This window comes from Acyrthosiphon pisum, chromosome A3 (assembly GCF_005508785.2).
Source record: "Acyrthosiphon pisum isolate AL4f chromosome A3, pea_aphid_22Mar2018_4r6ur, whole genome shotgun sequence".
Lineage (NCBI taxonomy): Eukaryota > Metazoa > Arthropoda > Insecta > Hemiptera > Aphididae > Acyrthosiphon > Acyrthosiphon pisum.
In genome coordinates, this window is record NC_042496.1 from 8,400,101 (window position 1) to 8,421,266 (window position 21,166).

At 29.6% G+C, this 21,166-nt stretch overlaps 1 protein-coding gene across 5 annotated transcripts in view; it reads right to left on the reverse strand.

The window, feature by feature from the left end:
* The window catches only part of LOC100166731 (dystrophin, isoforms A/C/F/G/H), a 62,325-nt gene that overhangs the window by 18,213 nt on the left and 22,946 nt on the right, over window positions 1-21,166 (reverse strand). For 4 of the 5 annotated variants that reach the window (XM_029491770.1, XM_029491769.1, XM_029491773.1 and 1 more), the window contains exons 39-51: window positions 20,941-21,114; window positions 20,376-20,504; window positions 19,989-20,139; window positions 19,798-19,905; window positions 18,964-19,140; window positions 18,778-18,885; window positions 18,568-18,667; window positions 15,341-15,477; window positions 15,185-15,283; window positions 13,689-13,794; window positions 12,037-12,248; window positions 11,806-11,960; window positions 11,554-11,737 (exon numbers count right to left, since the gene is read on the reverse strand). In XM_029491770.1, coding sequence (XP_029347630.1) covers window positions 11,554-11,737; window positions 11,806-11,960; window positions 12,037-12,248; window positions 13,689-13,794; window positions 15,185-15,283; window positions 15,341-15,477; window positions 18,568-18,667; window positions 18,778-18,885; window positions 18,964-19,140; window positions 19,798-19,905; window positions 19,989-20,139; window positions 20,376-20,504; window positions 20,941-21,114 — 1,840 coding nt within the window. The remainder of the gene's footprint in view (window positions 1-11,553; window positions 11,738-11,805; window positions 11,961-12,036; window positions 12,249-13,688; window positions 13,795-15,184; window positions 15,284-15,340; window positions 15,478-18,567; window positions 18,668-18,777; window positions 18,886-18,963; window positions 19,141-19,797; window positions 19,906-19,988; window positions 20,140-20,375; window positions 20,505-20,940; window positions 21,115-21,166) is intronic. The other variant, XM_029491771.1, reaches the window with a different exon arrangement.

Genomic DNA, 21,166 nt, shown 5'->3' on the forward strand with positions numbered 1-21,166 from the left:
AGAAAAACAACTAGATAGACTAAATATTTCATTGGAACAGGTATAAGAAAAAAGGAAATAGTTTTTTTACAGCATAATTTATATATATATATATATATATGTATGTATGTTTCCCTGACATGATTTCCCGACGAAACGTGAAAATGCTTTCAGACCAGGCGGCCAAACGATATGTATTATGCAAATCTAACCTAGAAGGGCGAATGATTTGGAAGTAGAGCATAAGTCGAATGTACCTACTACTTATATTATATGTATATATACTATATATACTTTCAGAGTAAACGTTTTATTGGGTTTGAAATTTAATATTTTTATCCGTTCCTATTTTCAATTTGAGATAAAATCGAGTAAAAAAAAAAAACCATTGCTAATATTCAAAAACTCTGCGCAAAAAAAACTAACTCTGTATAATATATTATATATAAACTATAAAGTCTAGCACCCTTTGTAATTTTTTAAGACCACATTGAATCAACCGCTGCAACAATTGCGCTCAACGTCTGGACGCATAAATATATAAATCTGCTGGAAATTGAAATACTATATTATATAGGCTGTTATACTTACTGGTACACGGAACCTAACCTAATCATGAAATTATGTTTTCTTAAGAAATCATATATAGACCTGCGGTAAGATGCGCAAAATATATAAATAGTTTAATTTATAATACGCAGTAACTTTCGTACGACGGGAGTACAACGCAATATTATGAATGAAATTCATCAGCCCGGGGACGAGAGAGAAAACATTTTCATCCCATTAGGACTTGTTACTTTTACCTTGGCCAGTCTTTGTTGCGTATCTAGTATGTCCAACATTAGAGCGATCTTATGATCGGTCACTCGATAACCGTTCCGGTAACATTCGATGAGCTGGTGGAGCGCGATAGCGGCGGCTCTTGTGGGTACAGTGGCCGACGGCGATTCCATGTCGACCGCGGACGAGGAACCTGCTCCGCTACCACCGCTGCCGCCCTGGGACGAGACGGGCAGCGAGAGCCGACGGTGCCGCTGGAATCGGGACGCCGACGAGGGTAACGATCTGTGCTGCACAATTACCGCGGCAGTAGCGTGCGATTTTTCGGACAGGCCGCCGCAGCCGAGACCGGCCGGAACGGTGGACGACGAACTAAGTCTCGTCCATGGCGGCCCGTCAGCGAAATCCATAGAGCTAGGACGCGGTCGCCGACGTCCTCCTCCTCCTCCAGCGGCTGCGGCCGTCTGATGCTGCTGCTGCTGCTGTCTCACGCTACTTCCGGATTGCCGCATAAGGAACACGTCGGCCACGGAACCATCGCAGAACCCTCGTCGGTACGCTTCTTCCACGCGTTTGGTGTCGCTGCTGACGTGTTGCCTGCGCGTTGACGGCCGCGGCTGTACCACACCGTAGTCGGATACCGAACGGGTGACGGCGCACGGTGGTGACGGTCTGCGGTGAGAGTGCTCGGGCAGGCCATCTGTGCGCCAGTCGCCGAAGCCACCGTCATCCGCCGCGGACGGCGACAACGACGCCGACGGTTGTGTCGTCAGCGATGACTTTTTCCATTTTTTTGGCGTTACGTCAGCCGCGTGTCCCAACCGTGTCGCGATCGACCGGTACACAGCGTTTTTCCGTATCATTTGCAATGCGGACGTGATCTTTTGCCGGGATGACGAGCCACCGTCACGGGACGTCCGCCGCAACGGTTCGGACATGACGCGAGACAATATAGCGGGGCGCCGACGACCACCAACCGACGCCGCAGACAGACCGCGTGTGAGAGACCAGAGACGCGACAATAACGAACGAGACGCCGCCGCGAGTGGATGATACACCTATACAATATTTGTTTCGCCGAGGGCGCATGTACGGCGGTGCGCGTGCAATTTACTCGAGAGGTTGTTGCGGTGCCGGGTCACGTGCGCGGCGTTTATACGAGTGTATATTACCGTGCCCGCGTATGTACGTGTAAGCACGCAGTATTACTCGGGCGTGTGTGCACCACAGCTATCTAATATACCGTCAGTATTCGCGAGCGTGTTATTATTATATTATTATATTGTCGTTCGTAGGGCCACCGCTGCCGCCACGTCCAATAACAATCGGTCATAGGTGACCAACACCAATAGCCGTCGTCGGTTACCGCCGGTTTGGATTCCGGTTTGATTTCTTGTATTTATAGCACCTCCGAGACGTGATTTGTATCTTCCGGACTTTATACGAAATATAATAACATCTGCAACGGCGACATTGCCGACATTAGTTACTCCTACTCGTATGCGTATCATTTTATAATGTCGGTATATAATATATCCATTCGTTTATACACATAGATACAAATAAACAGGGAAGATCATCGTTTCATATATCATTGACCAGTGTGATTAGATATTATACCAGCGTAGGTAGACTTTGACCGAATTTATTGATGGCTTTTTTTTTCTAAATGGCAACCCATATTTTTTGTCATGTTCCAAAAATATACGTCCATGTACAAAATATAACGAAATATTAAATCCATAGGTACATCCATAATTATTTATACAATTTAGGGCCGATTTCACCAACACAGTTAATCACGGTTAACACTTAATCGGCTGATAACAGATATTTAACCGGCCAAATTCGGCCGATTAAGCTTTAACCGTGATTAACTGTGTTGGTGAAATCGGCCCTTAAATGATCCAATGGTAGTATAACCAATATATATTACACTGTTGCCCACTGTCGTATTTTTTACATCCAGATTTCCAACTTTTCAGGTGGATTTTCCTAAAATTTTCTTTAGTAAAAACCTTCTCCTGGCAATTACAAACATCTTAAAAAAATTTTGAGCCAAATCTGACCAGTCGTTCTCGATTGATGAGGTAACGTACATTTTTCACGCTCCATTTTTAAATATATATAGATTTATATTATGTATTATAATGACACCTATATTATATTATGATAATGGTATAATCTAGGTAACGACTATAAAACTAATAAAATAAAACATAGATCTAATTTTCGTTTGTTTTATATTTAATATTATATATAAAAAACTATACCGACGAAGTTCTGAGAGGTATTTTATAAATTATAAGATGTATACTGTATACATTATACATATATTTATAAAGATCGAATTTTTAAATTTTCTAATTTGATTGTATCACATTAAATTAATTATTGTAATATCTAAATATTTCACATATTATAGCTACCATATTGTCTTAATTAATATTTTTTATATTATATTATGTATAAACCTAACCTAAGAATTAAAAATAAAATTACTAATAAAATATGATATTTAAAAACATATTAACATGATGAATGAATAAATTACATTTGTGTAACTTGAAGGATCGTAATTTATTATAATAAAGTTGATTATATAACTTTTATTTATTTACCCCTTTCAAGTGAATGTTCACTTTTGAAACACTTGATGGTACGAGTAAGGGGGAGATATAGTAAGATATTATTCCACTTCGGCATGTAATTACATGTAATTTATTTATAATAAGTTATACATTGATAAATTGTAGTATTACTACTATATTTTTACTTATCCTTCGTTTTACGACTATCTATATAAAATTAAATTTATGTACGATTTAATAAACATTTCATTAATATGTATTTACGCAGATTTATTTGAAAATTTAACTTTTCACTTGAGTGTTGAGTAAAAGTTTTAATACAGGTTACACATATTATTTATCCTTTGATACTCACATTTAAACTAATTTTGGCAAATAGGACACAATTTTTGTCTGCAATTTCCAATAAAACATTTTATTTTATTATTATACTGAAAATAAAATATAATTATACTTTACCATAAGTTATTGTATATATTAGACATACCTATACAGCTTCCAATGGATTAACAAGAAAATACTACTCATTCATAAAAAAAAGAACCATGAGTGTCCAACGTTAAATATATAGTAAAACACAAGACTTAGAATGTTATCCGAGATAGAAATGTCAACTACAATAAAAAAATATTACAAAGCAATCGTTTGTACAGACATTGACAGGGACAGGGAGTCGGGAGTGTAAGATAACACTGACGTGGACATTGTCAGTACTGACATAGTGACATATACAAGCTTGTAATATCAATTTTAAATCTAATAAAATCCAGATGGTCAAAAAAATATTCCTTCTTTTTTATCAAAGTATGACCGCTCACATAAAACATTTATTATGATGGTTTTGAAAATTTAGTGCATTAGTTATTCACTAAATTCTAAATTTAAGCTCAATATTCATTATTTAATGAGAAAGCAAATACTGAAATATCGTAGTAAAATATTAGTTTAAATTTCAAATAATACGGTAACAATTTAAATATTAAGTGTAGTGAATAAAGTTGTTTTTTGATTTTAAGTGTACCATTTAAAAACTAGTTTTAGGTACAATCTATTTTTATTAAAACTGTATATAGGTTTTTACACATAAACAATTAACATATACCAGTTGGATGTGATCATAGGTGTAACTAGGATTTAATAGTTACAGGGGCTAGAGTCTTAGTAAACCTAAATTCAAAATGGGCAGATGGGAGCAAAGCCTCCCACACTCCTCATCATGAGCGTTACTTAAATTAATAGTAGATAGTCACGGCAGGGATTCATGTTAGATCAAAGTTGAAAATAAACCTTAGAATAAAAGCGTCTCCCTTCGTCACTAAAAATAAAATATACACAAAATAAGTATATAACATACATTTTACAACTATATACGTCTATATCTATAACTAGATGAAAGTGTTTATAAAATATTATTATTAATAATCTTATTGGATAATATTATTCGCTTTATATATTTATTAAAGCCAGATCACGAAATTTGATAAGAAAATGTGATGAAGAAAGTAGTAGACAAGTTATACAATATATACAGTACGGCAACAAATTCATAAAGTTTTGTTGACAAAAAAACCGTAGCCGCAAATATAATATAATAATTGTATTTATTATATATATGTATTATTACTGAGTATAATATACTTATAAACCTAGGTATTGTGCAATAAATACTCAAAATTATTATCAATATTTTATTTATTTTACTATTAGTAATACTCTAATCGTTACACCATTTGCGTTCAAATGATTTTGACATGGGGGAAGGACGTGGCTTATTTTTTAACATACACTATTTGACCATTAAACTATAATTGATGGTTACTTTTTATACCTGTATGGCTATATAATATATACATTATTATAAATATTAAAAAAAATTATTGGGGATCTCTATCTCCCATTTGGCCACTAATGCGGTATACTGCATTACTGCGGATATATGGTATAAATAAGATTGAAAGTAATTTAAATATTTGGAAAGTTGTATTGTGCATAGTAAAATACTATAATAGGTATATATTACATTAATACATTATTCATTTGAGAGGTAGGTATGTAAAAATGTCTAGTCCCTGCAAAATGCGAATTATATTTTTGAATTACTAACTAACAGCAAAATAACTAAAATCATTATTCTTGCGTTTAAATAACGAATTAGTATTTTAATTCGTGGTTTAAATATATAATTTAGTACGAATACGAACTTCGTATGTCCATAAAATCTTTCAGGTCTTTGCTATAAAAATTGAACATTATACAAATTTGTAATTACAATATAATTTGCAAATGTTCGTAATTTTATCAGTGGCGTCATTTCAGTTTTTTAGAGTGGGAGGGGGCAAAGGTATTTACCGGCCAATAATAAAACTGAAAAAAACCACTCGCTCTACTCATAAACTTATTAGTCGCAATTATATTTTTTATCTTGATACATAAGGCCCTCTTTCAAAATGTGTTATATTTATTATCATAAACATGACACTTAAATAAGACAATTTTTTTTTTTTTTTTGGGGGGGGGGATAAAAATAACTAAAAACATATGAGTCATGGATGATTAAATATATTATTTATTACCTATTCACACAGACTTCTTTACTACACTAGATAAGGAACTCTTATACAATTTACATTGTTACAAGTGAAGCTCGGCTATGGACGGCCGCCACTACAGGTTTAGAAATAATAAAATACAATACAAAATAAATCATAATTAATCTTATTTGGCATATAAAATACCATACAATTGCCAACCGACCTTAAAACTTCAATATTCATGGCGTGAGTTTGCTATCTAGTACTATATGGAATAAATGTGCCTCTTACCTATTGGCTACCTCATTAGTTTGGGGGGGGGGGGGATTTAACAACTATCTCAATTCTTAGTGGCTATACCATGTCATCATAAATGATGAGGAATAACAAACACACTGGACACTCCCTTAAATTATGATAAAAATATGATTTAAAATATAATATTATACTATGACCGCTGATGTTATCAAAACTTAAGGTATTATAAGTCAAAACCAAGAAAACTTTTTATCAATCAATTATATTATTATTTTATAATACATTTTATACTAGTGTCTTACACTCCCACACTGTTTATATACAATGATACAGTAATACACCGCCCATACGTGTGCCTTGAGGCTTGTAACTATAAGTTAGATTAGGATAACCTTTAATGATTTACGTATTAGCACGAATCATGGCTAATTCTATTGCTGTATTATATTTTCCAATGGCACGAATTATGTTGACATTGGCCCGCTGATGATAAATGGCGGGGGAAGACGCCGCTGGATTTGATCAAAATTTGAATTTTGTCCACATTTGAACATAAAATGATTGTAAAAAAATACGTGCCTATGTATCTTTAAATTTTTAAATAGCTATATAGAATTAACGTATAAGGAACTATGTATACAATTTTTAAGGTTTTTGACCAAGTGATTTTTTATCGGCATTTAAAGGGAAAAAAATCTTTCATTTTAAACGTTTATAAATAGCTTAAAAAGAGGTCATAATTTTTAATTATTTCATGCTAATATAACATTTCTTGAACATATTAAGTATCTACAGTTGTTCTTTTTTAAAAATGGTTTTGTGAAGAAAGTTTTTTCATTTAGTTTTAGGCGATTACCTAATCATACACAGAATCGATTCACACCTTTCTACAGTAGCTGGTAAGTACTAAGTTGGTAATGACCAGGGCTGTGAATTTAATGCACTAAAAAACCTTAAAAAATGCATTAAAAATGTCAAAAATATACAATAAAATATGCACTTAAAATGCAAAATATGCACTTAAAATGCAAAAAAAAAGAATATAAAATGTCAAAAATTATAGCATAAAATTTATTAAAAATGGTTTTAATTTAATTTTTATATTTATATTAATATTGGTTGCGATAATTTATTCAGTGGTATATTCACACTTAAAAAAGCTTTACAAAGGTCACTATTAAAACATGAGTTTGACGAAGTTGTGATCAAAGTTTGAAGACATGAAGTTTCTTTATCGTTTTTTTTTTGGACACCTATAATATGTTTGTTACTGGCTACGTGTTGTTATATTGTAAATTTTTTTTCCGCCGAAACCCTAACTTCACAAACTTTACAGAATAATATTGTACCATCCGTACTAAAAATATCACCGCCAAATTCATTGACGTACTTACGTAATTTTGACGAGAAAAGCGGTTTTGATTTCGGCATTTTACACTTCACTGTACACTCGCGAACGACGAATAGGTACTAAACGATATTATACTGAAATACCTACTAATAACTTAATCTGGAAATTCGTGACTGATATACGATATGCCACAATAACTTATCTAAGTTATCTAGTTGTCTAGCAATTGCCTTATTTTATCGAATCTTTACCTAACCCGTATATAGCGTGTGACTTGTGTAAAATATTATTTAATAAAATATAAATTTGACATAATATATACAGCCCGTGTAAAATAAAAAAAAAAAAATGTTTCAAACAAGTCAATTGACGGAATTTGATTAAAAATACTAGAAAATGAACTAAAAAAGCAAAATATGACCTAAAAATGCGAAAAAATGACCTAAAAAATTAAAAACGTCAAAAAATGCAAAAATATGCAAAATCAAAGTTTCATAGATGGATTCGTTATTACATAATTCAAATTATGTACTCACAAAGCTATGTTTTACAATCACCAAAAAAAAATGCACTTTCCTATGAATTCACAGCCCTAGTAATGACTAATGACGTAAATATATTTATATATTAGATACCTATATGGCTATATACATAGGCGCAAATAGGGGGGTGCTTTAGGGGCTAAGCCCTCCCAAAAATGTCCATAGCCCCCCCCCCCCAATCCCAAACGCTTTTTGCGCCTATGCCTATATACTATTATATAATAAATAATAAATCGATGTTTCCGTTAAAAAATTAATTCAACCTTCTATATTCCTAATAATAGTTAAATTAATTAGTTATATAGCAATATATTTGTGCACTAAAATTAATTGTTTGGTAACTTTAGTTTTAAGTTGTTAAACTATACATTAATAATAAAATGAATACAATGATTTCCTCAAAAATTAAATTAACCAACCATAATAGCTACAGTAAAATAAATTACTTAGCATTATAAATAAATATAAAATATCATAGGCTCACATATGATCTCTGCTCAGAGTCCTTTTCTGTACATCACAATATATACCACATTAAATTAAATTTTAAGTTTTAACACATCCATTACAGTGACCCACTCCACACCTAGTGTACAACAGAGCTGTGCCAGCTTGACCACTTGTTTAATTTTATATTTCAAAAAGAAATATTTCTAATTTTTTGAATTATTGTTATATAAAAATCAAATTTTGAACCAGTTATGTCTAAAATACTCTGCATGGAATAGGAATGTCATTCAAAAAAGTAAAAATTAAAATATTTACTTTGTAGATTACTTTAGTAGATAACTAAAAATGAGATATAATTAATAATATGAAGTTCTGTGGTTAAATGAAAGATAATTAACTTAAAATTGCTATAAAAACAAAATGTTTAAGTATAATTTTCAGTTTTTATAAAAATGGCTAGTATAATTAATATTAGCATATTTAAGTAAACTATAAATATAAGTACTTTATGTCCTGAGCTAGGCTCATCATCTCAACACTCAAATCATTAATTGAATCTTTCTTTCGCCATAATTTCCATTACGTTAATCATAAAACCACTTACTATACTTCTCTACAGTGGCGCCGAAGTTTTTAAAATGTGGTCGGGCAATTTTAAAACTTCCTGGCCTCAATATCTTAATCTATATCTATATCTATATAATATTATAAAGAGGAAAGATTTGATTGTTTGTATTGAATAGGCTCCGAATTTACTGGACAGATTTTAAAAATTGTTTTACCATTAGAAGCCGACATTATCATTGATGAATATAGGCTAATTTAAAAAGGGAATTGATCACCCAGGGGAGGTGCCCAGAGGTGCTCAAACTGAAATTTTGAGATTTACGATAGAAATTTGTGTTTAAAAATAGTTGCCATGGGTTTTAAAGCTATTATAATAATAAATAATAATTATTGGTTGTTGTTTATTGAAAATGGTGGCTATTGCCTATTGATCATAAGAGAAATAGTTAGTAGAATATGTCCGTAATGCCTACGACTGTAATGTACGACTGTTATCGGCATTATGGTGGCGTGTGTATAAACAATACATTACATTACTGTTTAGTTTTTTTCTCATTTTAAAATGCCCAAAAGAACAAGATCTCAACTTTCTAGAAATAGTTCACAGGCTAGGGCAATAAAAATACCCTAATATACATTTATTCATAATCACGGTTTAAATATACTCATGCTCATAATAAAGTCATGAAGTAAATAAAATATGGCCGGCCCGCCACATTTTTCAAAAAAGTGGTAGGGCAACGGCCCGACGTCAGCATGGACTTCAGCGCCACTGCTTCTCTAGATGTCTCATTTTCAAAATATACTAATGCCACTTTAACAGTGCCAAATTTAGCAGGGGTGCAGGGGGTGCTTTGCACCGGGGCCTCAAAACCAAGGTTGTATTAGGAGCCTCTGTTGAAAGTCCTATATTTTCTAACTTTCTATAACATTGTATTATAAAATGAACAAATTTTATTATTTTAAGATGTTACTGACAAGTGACAACCATTTATTTTGGATGGTTTGAATTTTAGATAATACTATTGATCATTGTTATTGTTTGTTTTACATATTTATTTGTATACACATTTATTATATTATATAATATGCATCGTTTACTATTTTCATATAATCGTACTATTTATTATAGGAAAATGCGCTAGTGCAGTATCTTGCTGGACAAACTAATATTATAACCGTGGTTATATATATTTATTGTTTAATATAAACGGATTATGATTTACAGACATGCCTTAGTGCAGTGTTATTGGTTTCAGATATGTTTTTTTGTACTTTTGTCAGTTTTATTTTTTGCGTACCTACTCTATTAAATTAATTTTTCATTTACTTATTAAAAATATAAATTAGGTACCTAATATAATTTACTTACAGTGGCGAATCAAAGGAGGCCTTACCCCCCCCCCCCCCAGACCTCTTCAACAGACTCCTATTTTTACTTACAGAAATATTTTAAAATGTGTAATGTTATGCATTATAATTAATTACACAATCTATTTATCTATTTTGGAAATCATTGGGAATGTTATTGGAATGAAAACATTTACAATAATTGCATATTATATTATATTATTATTATTGTATTTATAGTTTATAAGTATTTTTTTTAGGAGCCCCCGCCCCAAAATTAAACCCTGGATCCACCACTGTTTACTACCTACACTATCTTTTATTGACTTTTGAAAAAAAAACATGTCTAACAGACAATTTGAAAGTAGTGTATCTAAAAGGCGGAGAAAATTGTTCAAAACAATGAATTAAAAAAATATAAAGAATTGATGAATAATTTTGTATTCAATTCAGGTACCTGATTCATATTTGTGTCCTTTCATTTTAGGACAATATAGAGAATATACAGTAATTATCATATTAATAATATTTATCCTTAATTTATATTATACTAGCATAGAATTATACATTAATGATTAATACATCATATTTAAGCATGGAATAGGTAATAGGTATGAGAACAGGACAATGAGTGAATGTATAATTTCATAATGGTATTTAAATTTTGTGTTTTTTAGTTTGTTTAATATATCAACATGACAACACGTATCAAATAAATAGATAAGTGTTATGTCGACCAAATTTTATTATAAGGAGCCTCCAATTGGTAGTTGCACCCCGGCCTCCTGAGACTTAAATCCGGCACAGGATTTTAAGGCCATTGTATTCCTTCCCTCTACCTCCTTATATCACTCATTAATGCATCCATGTTCTTTATCTGTATGCCCTGCATCATTTACAAGCAACTTGCATTTCTATTATTTTATGAAAACCTAAGTTTTATAATATATATTATATCTTATTCAATATACTTTTTTTAATCAGTTATTAATTTAACAGTTGAGGTGCCACAATAGTGAGAGCTTTAAGGACATAGGCATAGAACCTTTAATCAATACTACTAATTAAATAATATTTAAATACCAAATACCATTTAAGATCTGTTATTTAAACTTATTTTAGTATGTTACATATAATAATCAATTACGTACCTTCAGTTGGTTCATTGCTGTAGCGTTTTCACGTTTGAGTGTATTACATCTATCAAATTCAGCTTCAATTGTTTCCATAGATGATTCTGCTTCAGATAACCATCCTAAAAAGTTGTCAAATGATTTGTCTAAATTTTGTAAAGAGTTTATTGCTGAATGCAATACTTTTCCTCGACTTATAATGCTAAAAAGGAATTTTGCAATTAATAATGAAATATAATTTTAATGACATATGTCTATAATAAAATTTACTTTGTATTAAGGTTTTGGAATCTTTGATGTACTTGTTCTGTTAATTTTTTGATTTTGGACGTATCATCATTTTGATACACCGCAATTAATTTTTGTGTAAGTTGATTAAATAAATCAATATGGTGTTTGTATTGATGTAACTCAACATGGAATGACTACAACAATTCATGAATAAAAGGTTACAATTTAATGGTAATTTTCTATCTAAATTTCATAATATTTGTTTAATACCTTTTGTTCTCTCTGCTGTGCATCTAGTACATCTGCTGTATTACCGACTGAACTCATTCGCTGTAACCTATTCTCCATTCTAGTCAACCAAGTATCAATTTCCATTTTTTTTGTTTCATAACGTTGGCTATCGCTCAACATTGCATTTAATTCAGTTTTGCGTTGCATTACTTTATTATTTGTTTCATCCCAATGTTCACGCAATTTAGTCACTACAGAATAATAACATAAAATACAATATACACATAGGTGCAACTAGTCAAATTATTTTTTTTTTTTGGGGTGGGGGGGGGGGTCTAAAAGAATCCCGGACAAAAAGTCTGGGGACAAAAAGTCCAGTATAAAAAAAGTTGGACAAAAAGTCCGAAAATACAAAATTGTATAAAATTATATTTAATTTTTTTAATTTATAATGTATACATGTAACACACACATTATAATATAACGGAAATCCACTGTAGTTATTGGGGAACATTTGATAATACAAGGTTGTTTTTACCATTTGTGCCAAAGCACTCATAGAAAATTACAAGAGTTAGGATTTCAAAATAAATACTATCATAACAGCGTGTTTAGCCATTATTGTAGTATGATCGTCGGCTTAGCTTTTTTGCCGGTGCAAAAAGTGATTGAAGGTATGAAGTACTTAAAATCAATTTGTGCACCCAATAATACGGATATAATTGATTATTTTGATAACACATATGTTACTGGAACATATAGAAAAGTCGGGGTTTCAAAATTCAGACGGATTAAGCCATTGTACCCCCCCCCCCCCCTCAGCATTGGTCATTGCTTCAGAAAACGGAATGTAGAATAAATTATTATTGTAGACTAGATTTTTAAAAAAAATTATTATTGTATTGACATTGACGTATTATATATCAAATTATTATTATTTTTTTTTTTTTTTTTATTAACATAAAGGCTTCAATTGCAAAGATTATTAGCCTGATTATTATTATTAATTATTATTGTATAGGAAAACGAAAAATTATTGTTAGATTTTTTAAAACATGTAACTTTTTTTAATAATATTATTATTGTAGATTAGATTATATAATGTTCAATTCTTATATTAAGTGGTAAATTCAATTTATAATTCACGTCTGCTACGACCCTCATGAAATCGATTATATACTTATTGTAGTATGTTGGTATAATCTTATGGTAGATAAACTGTAGACATACTGCCGCGATAAACATTAGATAGATATAGCCATATAGGTACCTATAGGTATACCTACCAAAAACTACAGTGGATTTCCGTTATATTTTTGTTAGGTATAAGAAATAATAAGAAGTAATAAAATATAAAAAAAAATAATATTACATGTATACACTATAAATTAAAAAAATTAAATATATAATAGACAATTTTGTATTTTTGGACTTTTTGTCCAACAGTAAAAATGTACTCGGACTTTTTGTCGGGCAACCAAAATATGAATCCGGATTCTTTGTCCAACTTTTTTTATACCAGACTTTTTGACCGATTACCAACTAAAGCCCCTCCTATAATATTTTCTAAAAATTATATTTGCTCAGTACTAATCACTGGCTTTTGAACTGGGGGGACTGAGTCCCCCCAAGCCCCCGCCTATTTGCGCCAATGAATATACATCATTCATTTAAAATTACCAATAAATTACCTTTGCCATGTAATTGTTGTCGATTTGAATCAGCTTTAAGATTTTCAGCAGTATGCACTAGTTCATCTAATTGAGGCTTCTTTTGTTCTAACTCCCGTAATACGTTCTATATGTAAAATAAAAACTCTATTAGTATATGCATATTTTTGATAAGAATATAAAATATAAAATATATATATATATATATATATATATATATATATTATTTATATATATTAAATTATGTTGTATTAATTCATTTTTACTGCTTAAAACATTTATAGTATTAGCTGAAAATAATAATATACAATTTAAAACCAAAATAAATAAATAAAATAGTCCCTATCACAAAATATTACAGTCAGACTTGTCTTATTAAGAATGAAATATGCAAGAAACTATTAAGACATTGCATTGCCATGGTGACCGTGTGTATACACATACATGTAAGTAAACAATCTTTTGTTAACCTAATCCATCATTTTTACCACTTTAATAAAATTAGCAAATTGATTACATGATGTATTGCGTTTATAATAGAAATTTACATTTAAATAATAATTTGAAAACCAAGGTTTGTTGAATTATGATCATAAAATAAATATAATATAAAGGAATAAGTAAGTATAATATATAAAGACAATACCTTGATAAAATGAAATAATTTAGGTTAGCACACTCAAATATTTTAAGATATAGTTTTATGAATGAATGTTATCGGAGTCCAGATGTTGAAGATGTTTGCATCTTTCTTTGGAACATCATAGACAATGACTTCCTAGTTTAAAATGTGTTTCAATAACATACAAATTTATATAACTAATTTTTATCTTGCATTTTTTTTTTTTTGGTAAGTTCATTTTTTATAGTTTTGGGACATTTTTTACTTTTATTTTAACAACTGAGAGAAACATTACAAGTCAATTAATTGTTATTAATATATTCTAGTATTCCACTAATCGTAAAAGCTACATCTTCATTATTTTTAATATCGGTAAATTTGAATCAAAACAGGTATATCTATAAATTATAATTTTTAAATATAAAACCCATAAATAATTTTAAATTTTGACTAACAGTTTTATGAGCGTTTTAAAATTATTAAGATCATTAACATAGAACATTTTTTTATTTTGTAGTTTATTTATTGTGTTTCTTATGCATATTAGGGCATCAACATCCGGACCCTAGTTATTATTAGTTTTTGTTAATAACAAAATTATAGTATTAGTAAATACTAAGAAAAAATATTTATTTATTCAAATCTTTACGATCAACATTTTCTGATTGTGATAATTATTAATCATCATAATATACAAAGTTTATAAGTCTGTTGTTTTAAGAATTCACGAATAGATCAATTCTAAAATAATACACTATATTATGTTTAAATCAATAAAAATAATTATAATTGAAGGAATTTAACACAATTTCAACTTTTAATTATAATTACTATAACCAATTTCCAATTGTACATATTAAACATAAATTAAATTGTTTAATAGTTTTAAACTTGCCTTTTGTTTATCAATTAGTTGAAGTATATCATCGACATCTCCTACTGTAACTGATTGTTGACGCAACATCTTTTCTTCTAAAGCCAGCCAATCACAAATCTACAGCAAATATTAATTAATAAACTATGAAAATTTACATTATATACCAATAAATACCTGAAGAATTGATTTATCAAAACTAGCTAATAAATTGAGAAGTGCATCTGATGAATTGACTGGAGATAGGGACCGTAAACTTAAACGGGAATGTGTTTCGGATACATTCCTTGTTAAACTCTTGCAATTTTCTTCTGCTGTAAAATGATTATGACACATAAATAATACCAAATTTACATATCAATACATCAATAAGTAATGATAATTTATTTATTTTATAAAAATTAATTAATTTAATTTTACTTTTTATTGTTAAATTTATATTTTATATAGATAATCAAGTCATACTAGTCAAATTTACTATCAATATTTGGTTTAACTAAAAATAACAACATCAATAGTGAAAACCTTGTAATAACTTAAAATTAAACTTATTTTAATTTTGTAAAGAATGTGATTCTAAAAAAAATTTATTCTGGAACCCAAAAAAATTTTGCATTGACTATCGATAATAAATAACAAGCTAAAATGGATTAAATTTATGAAATCAAATTTTTAAATAAATCATTTTTTTACATCAATACATTATTCAACACATGATACGAAATATAACAACCTTATAAACATATTTTGTTTGCTGTTAGTTTTGCTTCAATCGTAGCTGAAATATAATTGACAACTGTTCATAAAATAGAAAGAACAAAAAAAACATGAATACATTTATGTATTATGTTTACACAAGTCACAAAGCAAAGAATGTATATTAGTATTTATACATACTCAAAGCACAATAAACAAATAGACCAACTTAAAAATAAAAAATAAACCAAAAGGCTTAATAGTAAAAAAAAAATTTAATTAAAAAAACGTTATGTAATTAATGTAAAAGCATTGGTGTGGTTTTTTAAAAAATACGCAAAATTCTAACAAAATCAAACAGCGTCAACTACACAGAGTGAAAAATCCACCGATGTAGATGTCTATAATAAGAACATTACGGGGTCGTATAAGAATTATTAAAGTTTTATCGGGAGCTAGGTGATATTATTACTATACTTACGATCGAAACATGATCCATGGATTAACGACCCTTTATTCGCGTATTGATAACTGTACAGAAACAATTATGTGAAAGGAAAAAAAATTTGAAAAAAAAATAAGGAAAACATGTGAAAAAAATTAAAAATTAATTCGGAACCCTATAATTAAACGAAGTAGTGGTGATTGGCGGCGGCCGCGTGGCTGAACGCCACCCGTGTAGCTGTGGAAAGGGTCGAGGTAAGGGACGTCTTGCCGATGCGGGCCGCGCGGATGGACCGGAACAAGTAACGCGCGCGAGATGTGCCCCGTGTGCTCGCGCGGCGGTGGCCACCCTCATCGATTGATACACAAGTGGGTGGAGTCGTGGTGTACGTGCGCTGCTGGCCGGCCGGCACTTTTCCCTCCGCAAAGTACAAGTAGAATTGGCGAAAGCCGAGCGCGCGACCGGTGGCTACGAATGGGTAAGACTCACGTACGCACTCACCCACCAACCGATGGTATTACTACTACTACTACTACTACTTCTACCGCACTATCCTCATCCTACTACCACCACTACGCTTTCCTACACGTGCGCGTCGCGGCGTTAGGATGAAAACCCCTAGGCGGTAGCGTTAGTATTCCAAAGTTTTCTTCCGCACTCTTCGCTTTATCGATCCCTGCGCACGTCCCACACGACAACGACTGCGTCTTCGTCACGGACGGACGTCGCCGACGCCGCGATTAATAATAATATTGTACAAGATATTAGAATATAACATTAAAATATATTTGACCCAAATACCAAAATGGCTGGCTTCGATATTTATCATTAGATATTCTATGGAACACGGAGATAATATGTTCTCGCGGAGTATCGTCGTCTATCTTCGCGGAGGGATGATCACGCCACCCAAATCCGCCTAAACCCGACCTTTGAAAACCCAAGCTATTGTTACACTAGGAAAATACTCATTTTTTGTATAATATAGAAGTTTTGCAGTATAAAAAAACTAAAAAAAACAGACTGTGTTTATAAGCTCCATGATATGCACTACTCGTTGATATGCTAACTCGAATGCGAAAACTTTTAATGGTATCAAACTTTCGTCATGATGATAACATTAATGGCATACTTTAAATTTAATTATTATTAATTAATTATTTTATAAGTTTTATTTTAAATTGTTTTTATAATAACCCGTGTAACTTCAACACTGCCAACTAATTTGTTACTACGAATAAAATATTATCAATAATTTTTATCACTATATCGTTATATTATATTTTAGTATATAGATTATGCAAATAAAAAATTAATAATCTTATGCAATCAAAACTTAATTGAATATTTTAATACTTGACACATATTTATTTTTTAAAAGATGCATTTTAAACTTGATTAAACAAGCTCTGTATAACATAGTTGTGATTAAAGCTATTAATATTATCTCAATTATAAACGGTTAACAAATAGCTACCGTCTGGCGCCAAACACTCATTTCAACTTAAACAGTTATGTTGCCTCAGTAAAAGGTAGTACATAAAGGAAAAAAATTTGTAAATTCCTACTATATTTTGTAATACAAATAACTCTAATAAATAACAAATCATTAATGTGTATATGGTACAACCATTGAGTATATATTACTAATATTTAGTGTGGCATAAAATATCTCTCTATACAATATTATATACTCAATGGTCTACTATATTTGTACAAACAATACTATATATTTTTAAAATTAGAGCCAAAAATAAGTAGACCTAATAACTAATTAGTAATTTTTCATATGGATTATTATTATTTACCTAGTGCAGAATAGATAGTTAAATAGTTAAAATATTTTTTAAAAAAAATGTTTCTGTACTCTGCAGTGCAACTAGGATTTCTCGATGGGTTAAAAGTATAGTATAATACTAAAACAACAACAAATTGTCATTATATTATGAAACAGTAGACCGATAATGTATCAAATAATAATTGTCTTTTAGATTGTATGCAAAATATGGCACACATGTTAGTATTAATGTATAATACTTGAAATTATTATAATTTATTTAATTTATTTATTTATTTATTAAGTTGACACCTTATGGGATCAATTGCATAGATAATTGTCATAAATACAACCAAAACTGAGGTTTAGTCTACAAAGCTCCTTCTTTAGTTGCATCACTGATTATGAAAGTTATTAATATTATTTTTAAATAAATTATTATCTAAATAAAAATTAGCGTTAGAAAAGTATATAAAAGTTTATCACCTTTTTTTACTTCAATAGATGTAACTGATGGTTTTTTCAAAATATTTTCATTTATATTTTTCAAATAATTCCAATTGTCTCTGAGATTTTTAACTATTTCCTAAAACAAAAATCAATCATTAATTTAAGTAATTTCAAAATATAATATTCACTATAAAACAGCAAACAAACTAATACATTTTTAATTAATGAGTTAGTCTAATGTCTTACTTGTAAATCCACAGATACAGGTTGACTAATTCCTTCACATTGTTTTTCCATATTTGTAAAATTTTCCAAAATATCTTTTACTTCAGCATTTCGTTCTAATAAGTTTGACTAAAATAGAATATGTTATTGTCGTTAAACAGTTCTAAAACAAACTTTACTCAATTTAAATAGAAATAAAAAACATACTTGTAATTTTTCAGTTGCTAATTTTCTCTCTGAAATAGGTTTTGAGTTTAATTCTTCTGCTTCTAATTTTTTTATAATAACCCAACTATTTAACTCTTTTAATTGACTTATAAATCTGTTTAAGGCATTTAATTTTCCATTTAAACATTCTAAATTTTCAGACAAATCAGATATAACCTATAAAAATTTAAAAAAAAATCATTTAATTTTTGTTTGTTAACATACGCACAAAGCTATTTTTTAATATTAGATTTAAAATGGATAACATTTGAAAAAAATATCTTTTATTTTGTTTTATCAGGATAAAAACAAAAAATTAGAATTTTATTTTATCGATTTGAATTTTCCTATTTTCCCGGTTTATAAAATTAATAATTCATTACCTATTATAATAAATCTTTCCCAAAACGCACATCAAAGCTTAATAAGAAGCTAATTATTTTATAATTATTGTGGGTCATCCACATTTTCCTTATTTTTTATTGAGCATTAATTGAAATTTCATAAATGTTATGATTAAAAAACTGGGACAAACAATTTATTTCCAAATATTACTAGATAATATTTTATAACAGAAACTGTGCATAAAGTTGATATTTTCTATTCAAAAACCTCATCACACACAAAAAAAACATTTTTAAAACTAATATATTCCTCGCTCCATTCAAAATATAAAATATTACGAAGAGAAGATAAACAATAATTTTATTGATGTTTTATTAATGTCTTAAACTGAGTACCTATATTGAAGTTTTTATAAAACCTCTAATCAATATTATTTCAAAAAAATAATCCAATATCAATTGGACATTTAGTTTAATATATAAAAATTACCTTATCAAGAAGTGATTTAATTGATTCAAGATCATTTGGTTGTTTTAATTTTTTCGAATTAATGGAATCTAATTCTTTTCTTCGAGTTAATAATTCTATTTCTTTGGACTAAAAAATTACAATACATAGATTATCAAACTTAAAAAAATTATTTTAATAAAAAAATAAGAAATATAAAATAAAATAAATACCTTTAGTAAACAACTTTTTGAATTTAGTGAATCAATTTCTGAGGGATTAGCTTGTGTAGCTTGAAGCACATTTAAAGTTTGATCAATAGTGACTTTTGTTGCAGATATGACACTTGAAAAATCAGACTTTGATTTTTCCATTTCATTCACCCTAAAAACAATAAAAATTTAAATAAATTGAAAAAAACTGATAACTATTTTGTTGTTAACAAGTACCTGAATGAGTTCAGAAAAAATAACAAAAATAAAATACTTATAATATGTCCCTAGACAAAATAATTATAAAAATTGGGCTTATGCCAAATGAGTAAAAATAACACCTTCTTTCCAGCATTTGACCACTTGGATAAAATTATGGGATAGATTTAGAACGAAAAATACACATACCTTTCTCGTTGCGTTGTCAGCTTATTTAAAACTGCTTGCCATCTTAATCTTAGGCTCTCAACTTCTGATTGGAAACTGTCTGAATGCGACCATAATGTTCGTGAACAGTTAAGAAAACTTATAACTGTTCTGTTAAATGAAACAAATATCAATGGAATGGTAAAAATCATAAATTAAATAATAATTTTAAAAAAATAATATTAATTGCGGTCAACTTAAACTAAAGAAAAAAATTAATTTACTATGCACGGGTTTAATAAATAATACTTTACTTTAATAACTACCAAAAAAAAAAAAAAAATCAACTAGATAAGGTATAACATAAGGGGAAAAATGAGAGGGCTATGTAGTTTATAGGGATGGGAGACAGAATTATTGAAACAGAATATCCCTTACCACACATTGTCGGTAATTTAAAATTTGGTAATTTATAACGTATTCCTTGTTAAATGAAAACATTTTCACTAATTTTTAACTAGGAATTGTTACATCACAGCCTTAACATACTCTAGAAGACGTCAACAATTTATCAATGATAAAAATCTGATTTTAAATAAAAAATTACCTATGCCTAGATGACACTCTTTTTTCTAAATTGTGTTGCTTATTTTTTTTCTCTTGTAATGTCAATGTCAAACTATTTTCTTCCATATCACTTTCAATTTCAGCTAACCATTCAGAAAGTTCTTTACCGTTTTGTTGTAAGTTGGTAACTTCTGTTTGTATACTAGATAATTGTCTAAAAATAAATAATATTTGAGAAGTTTAAAAACATTTAAGTATTAGTATAG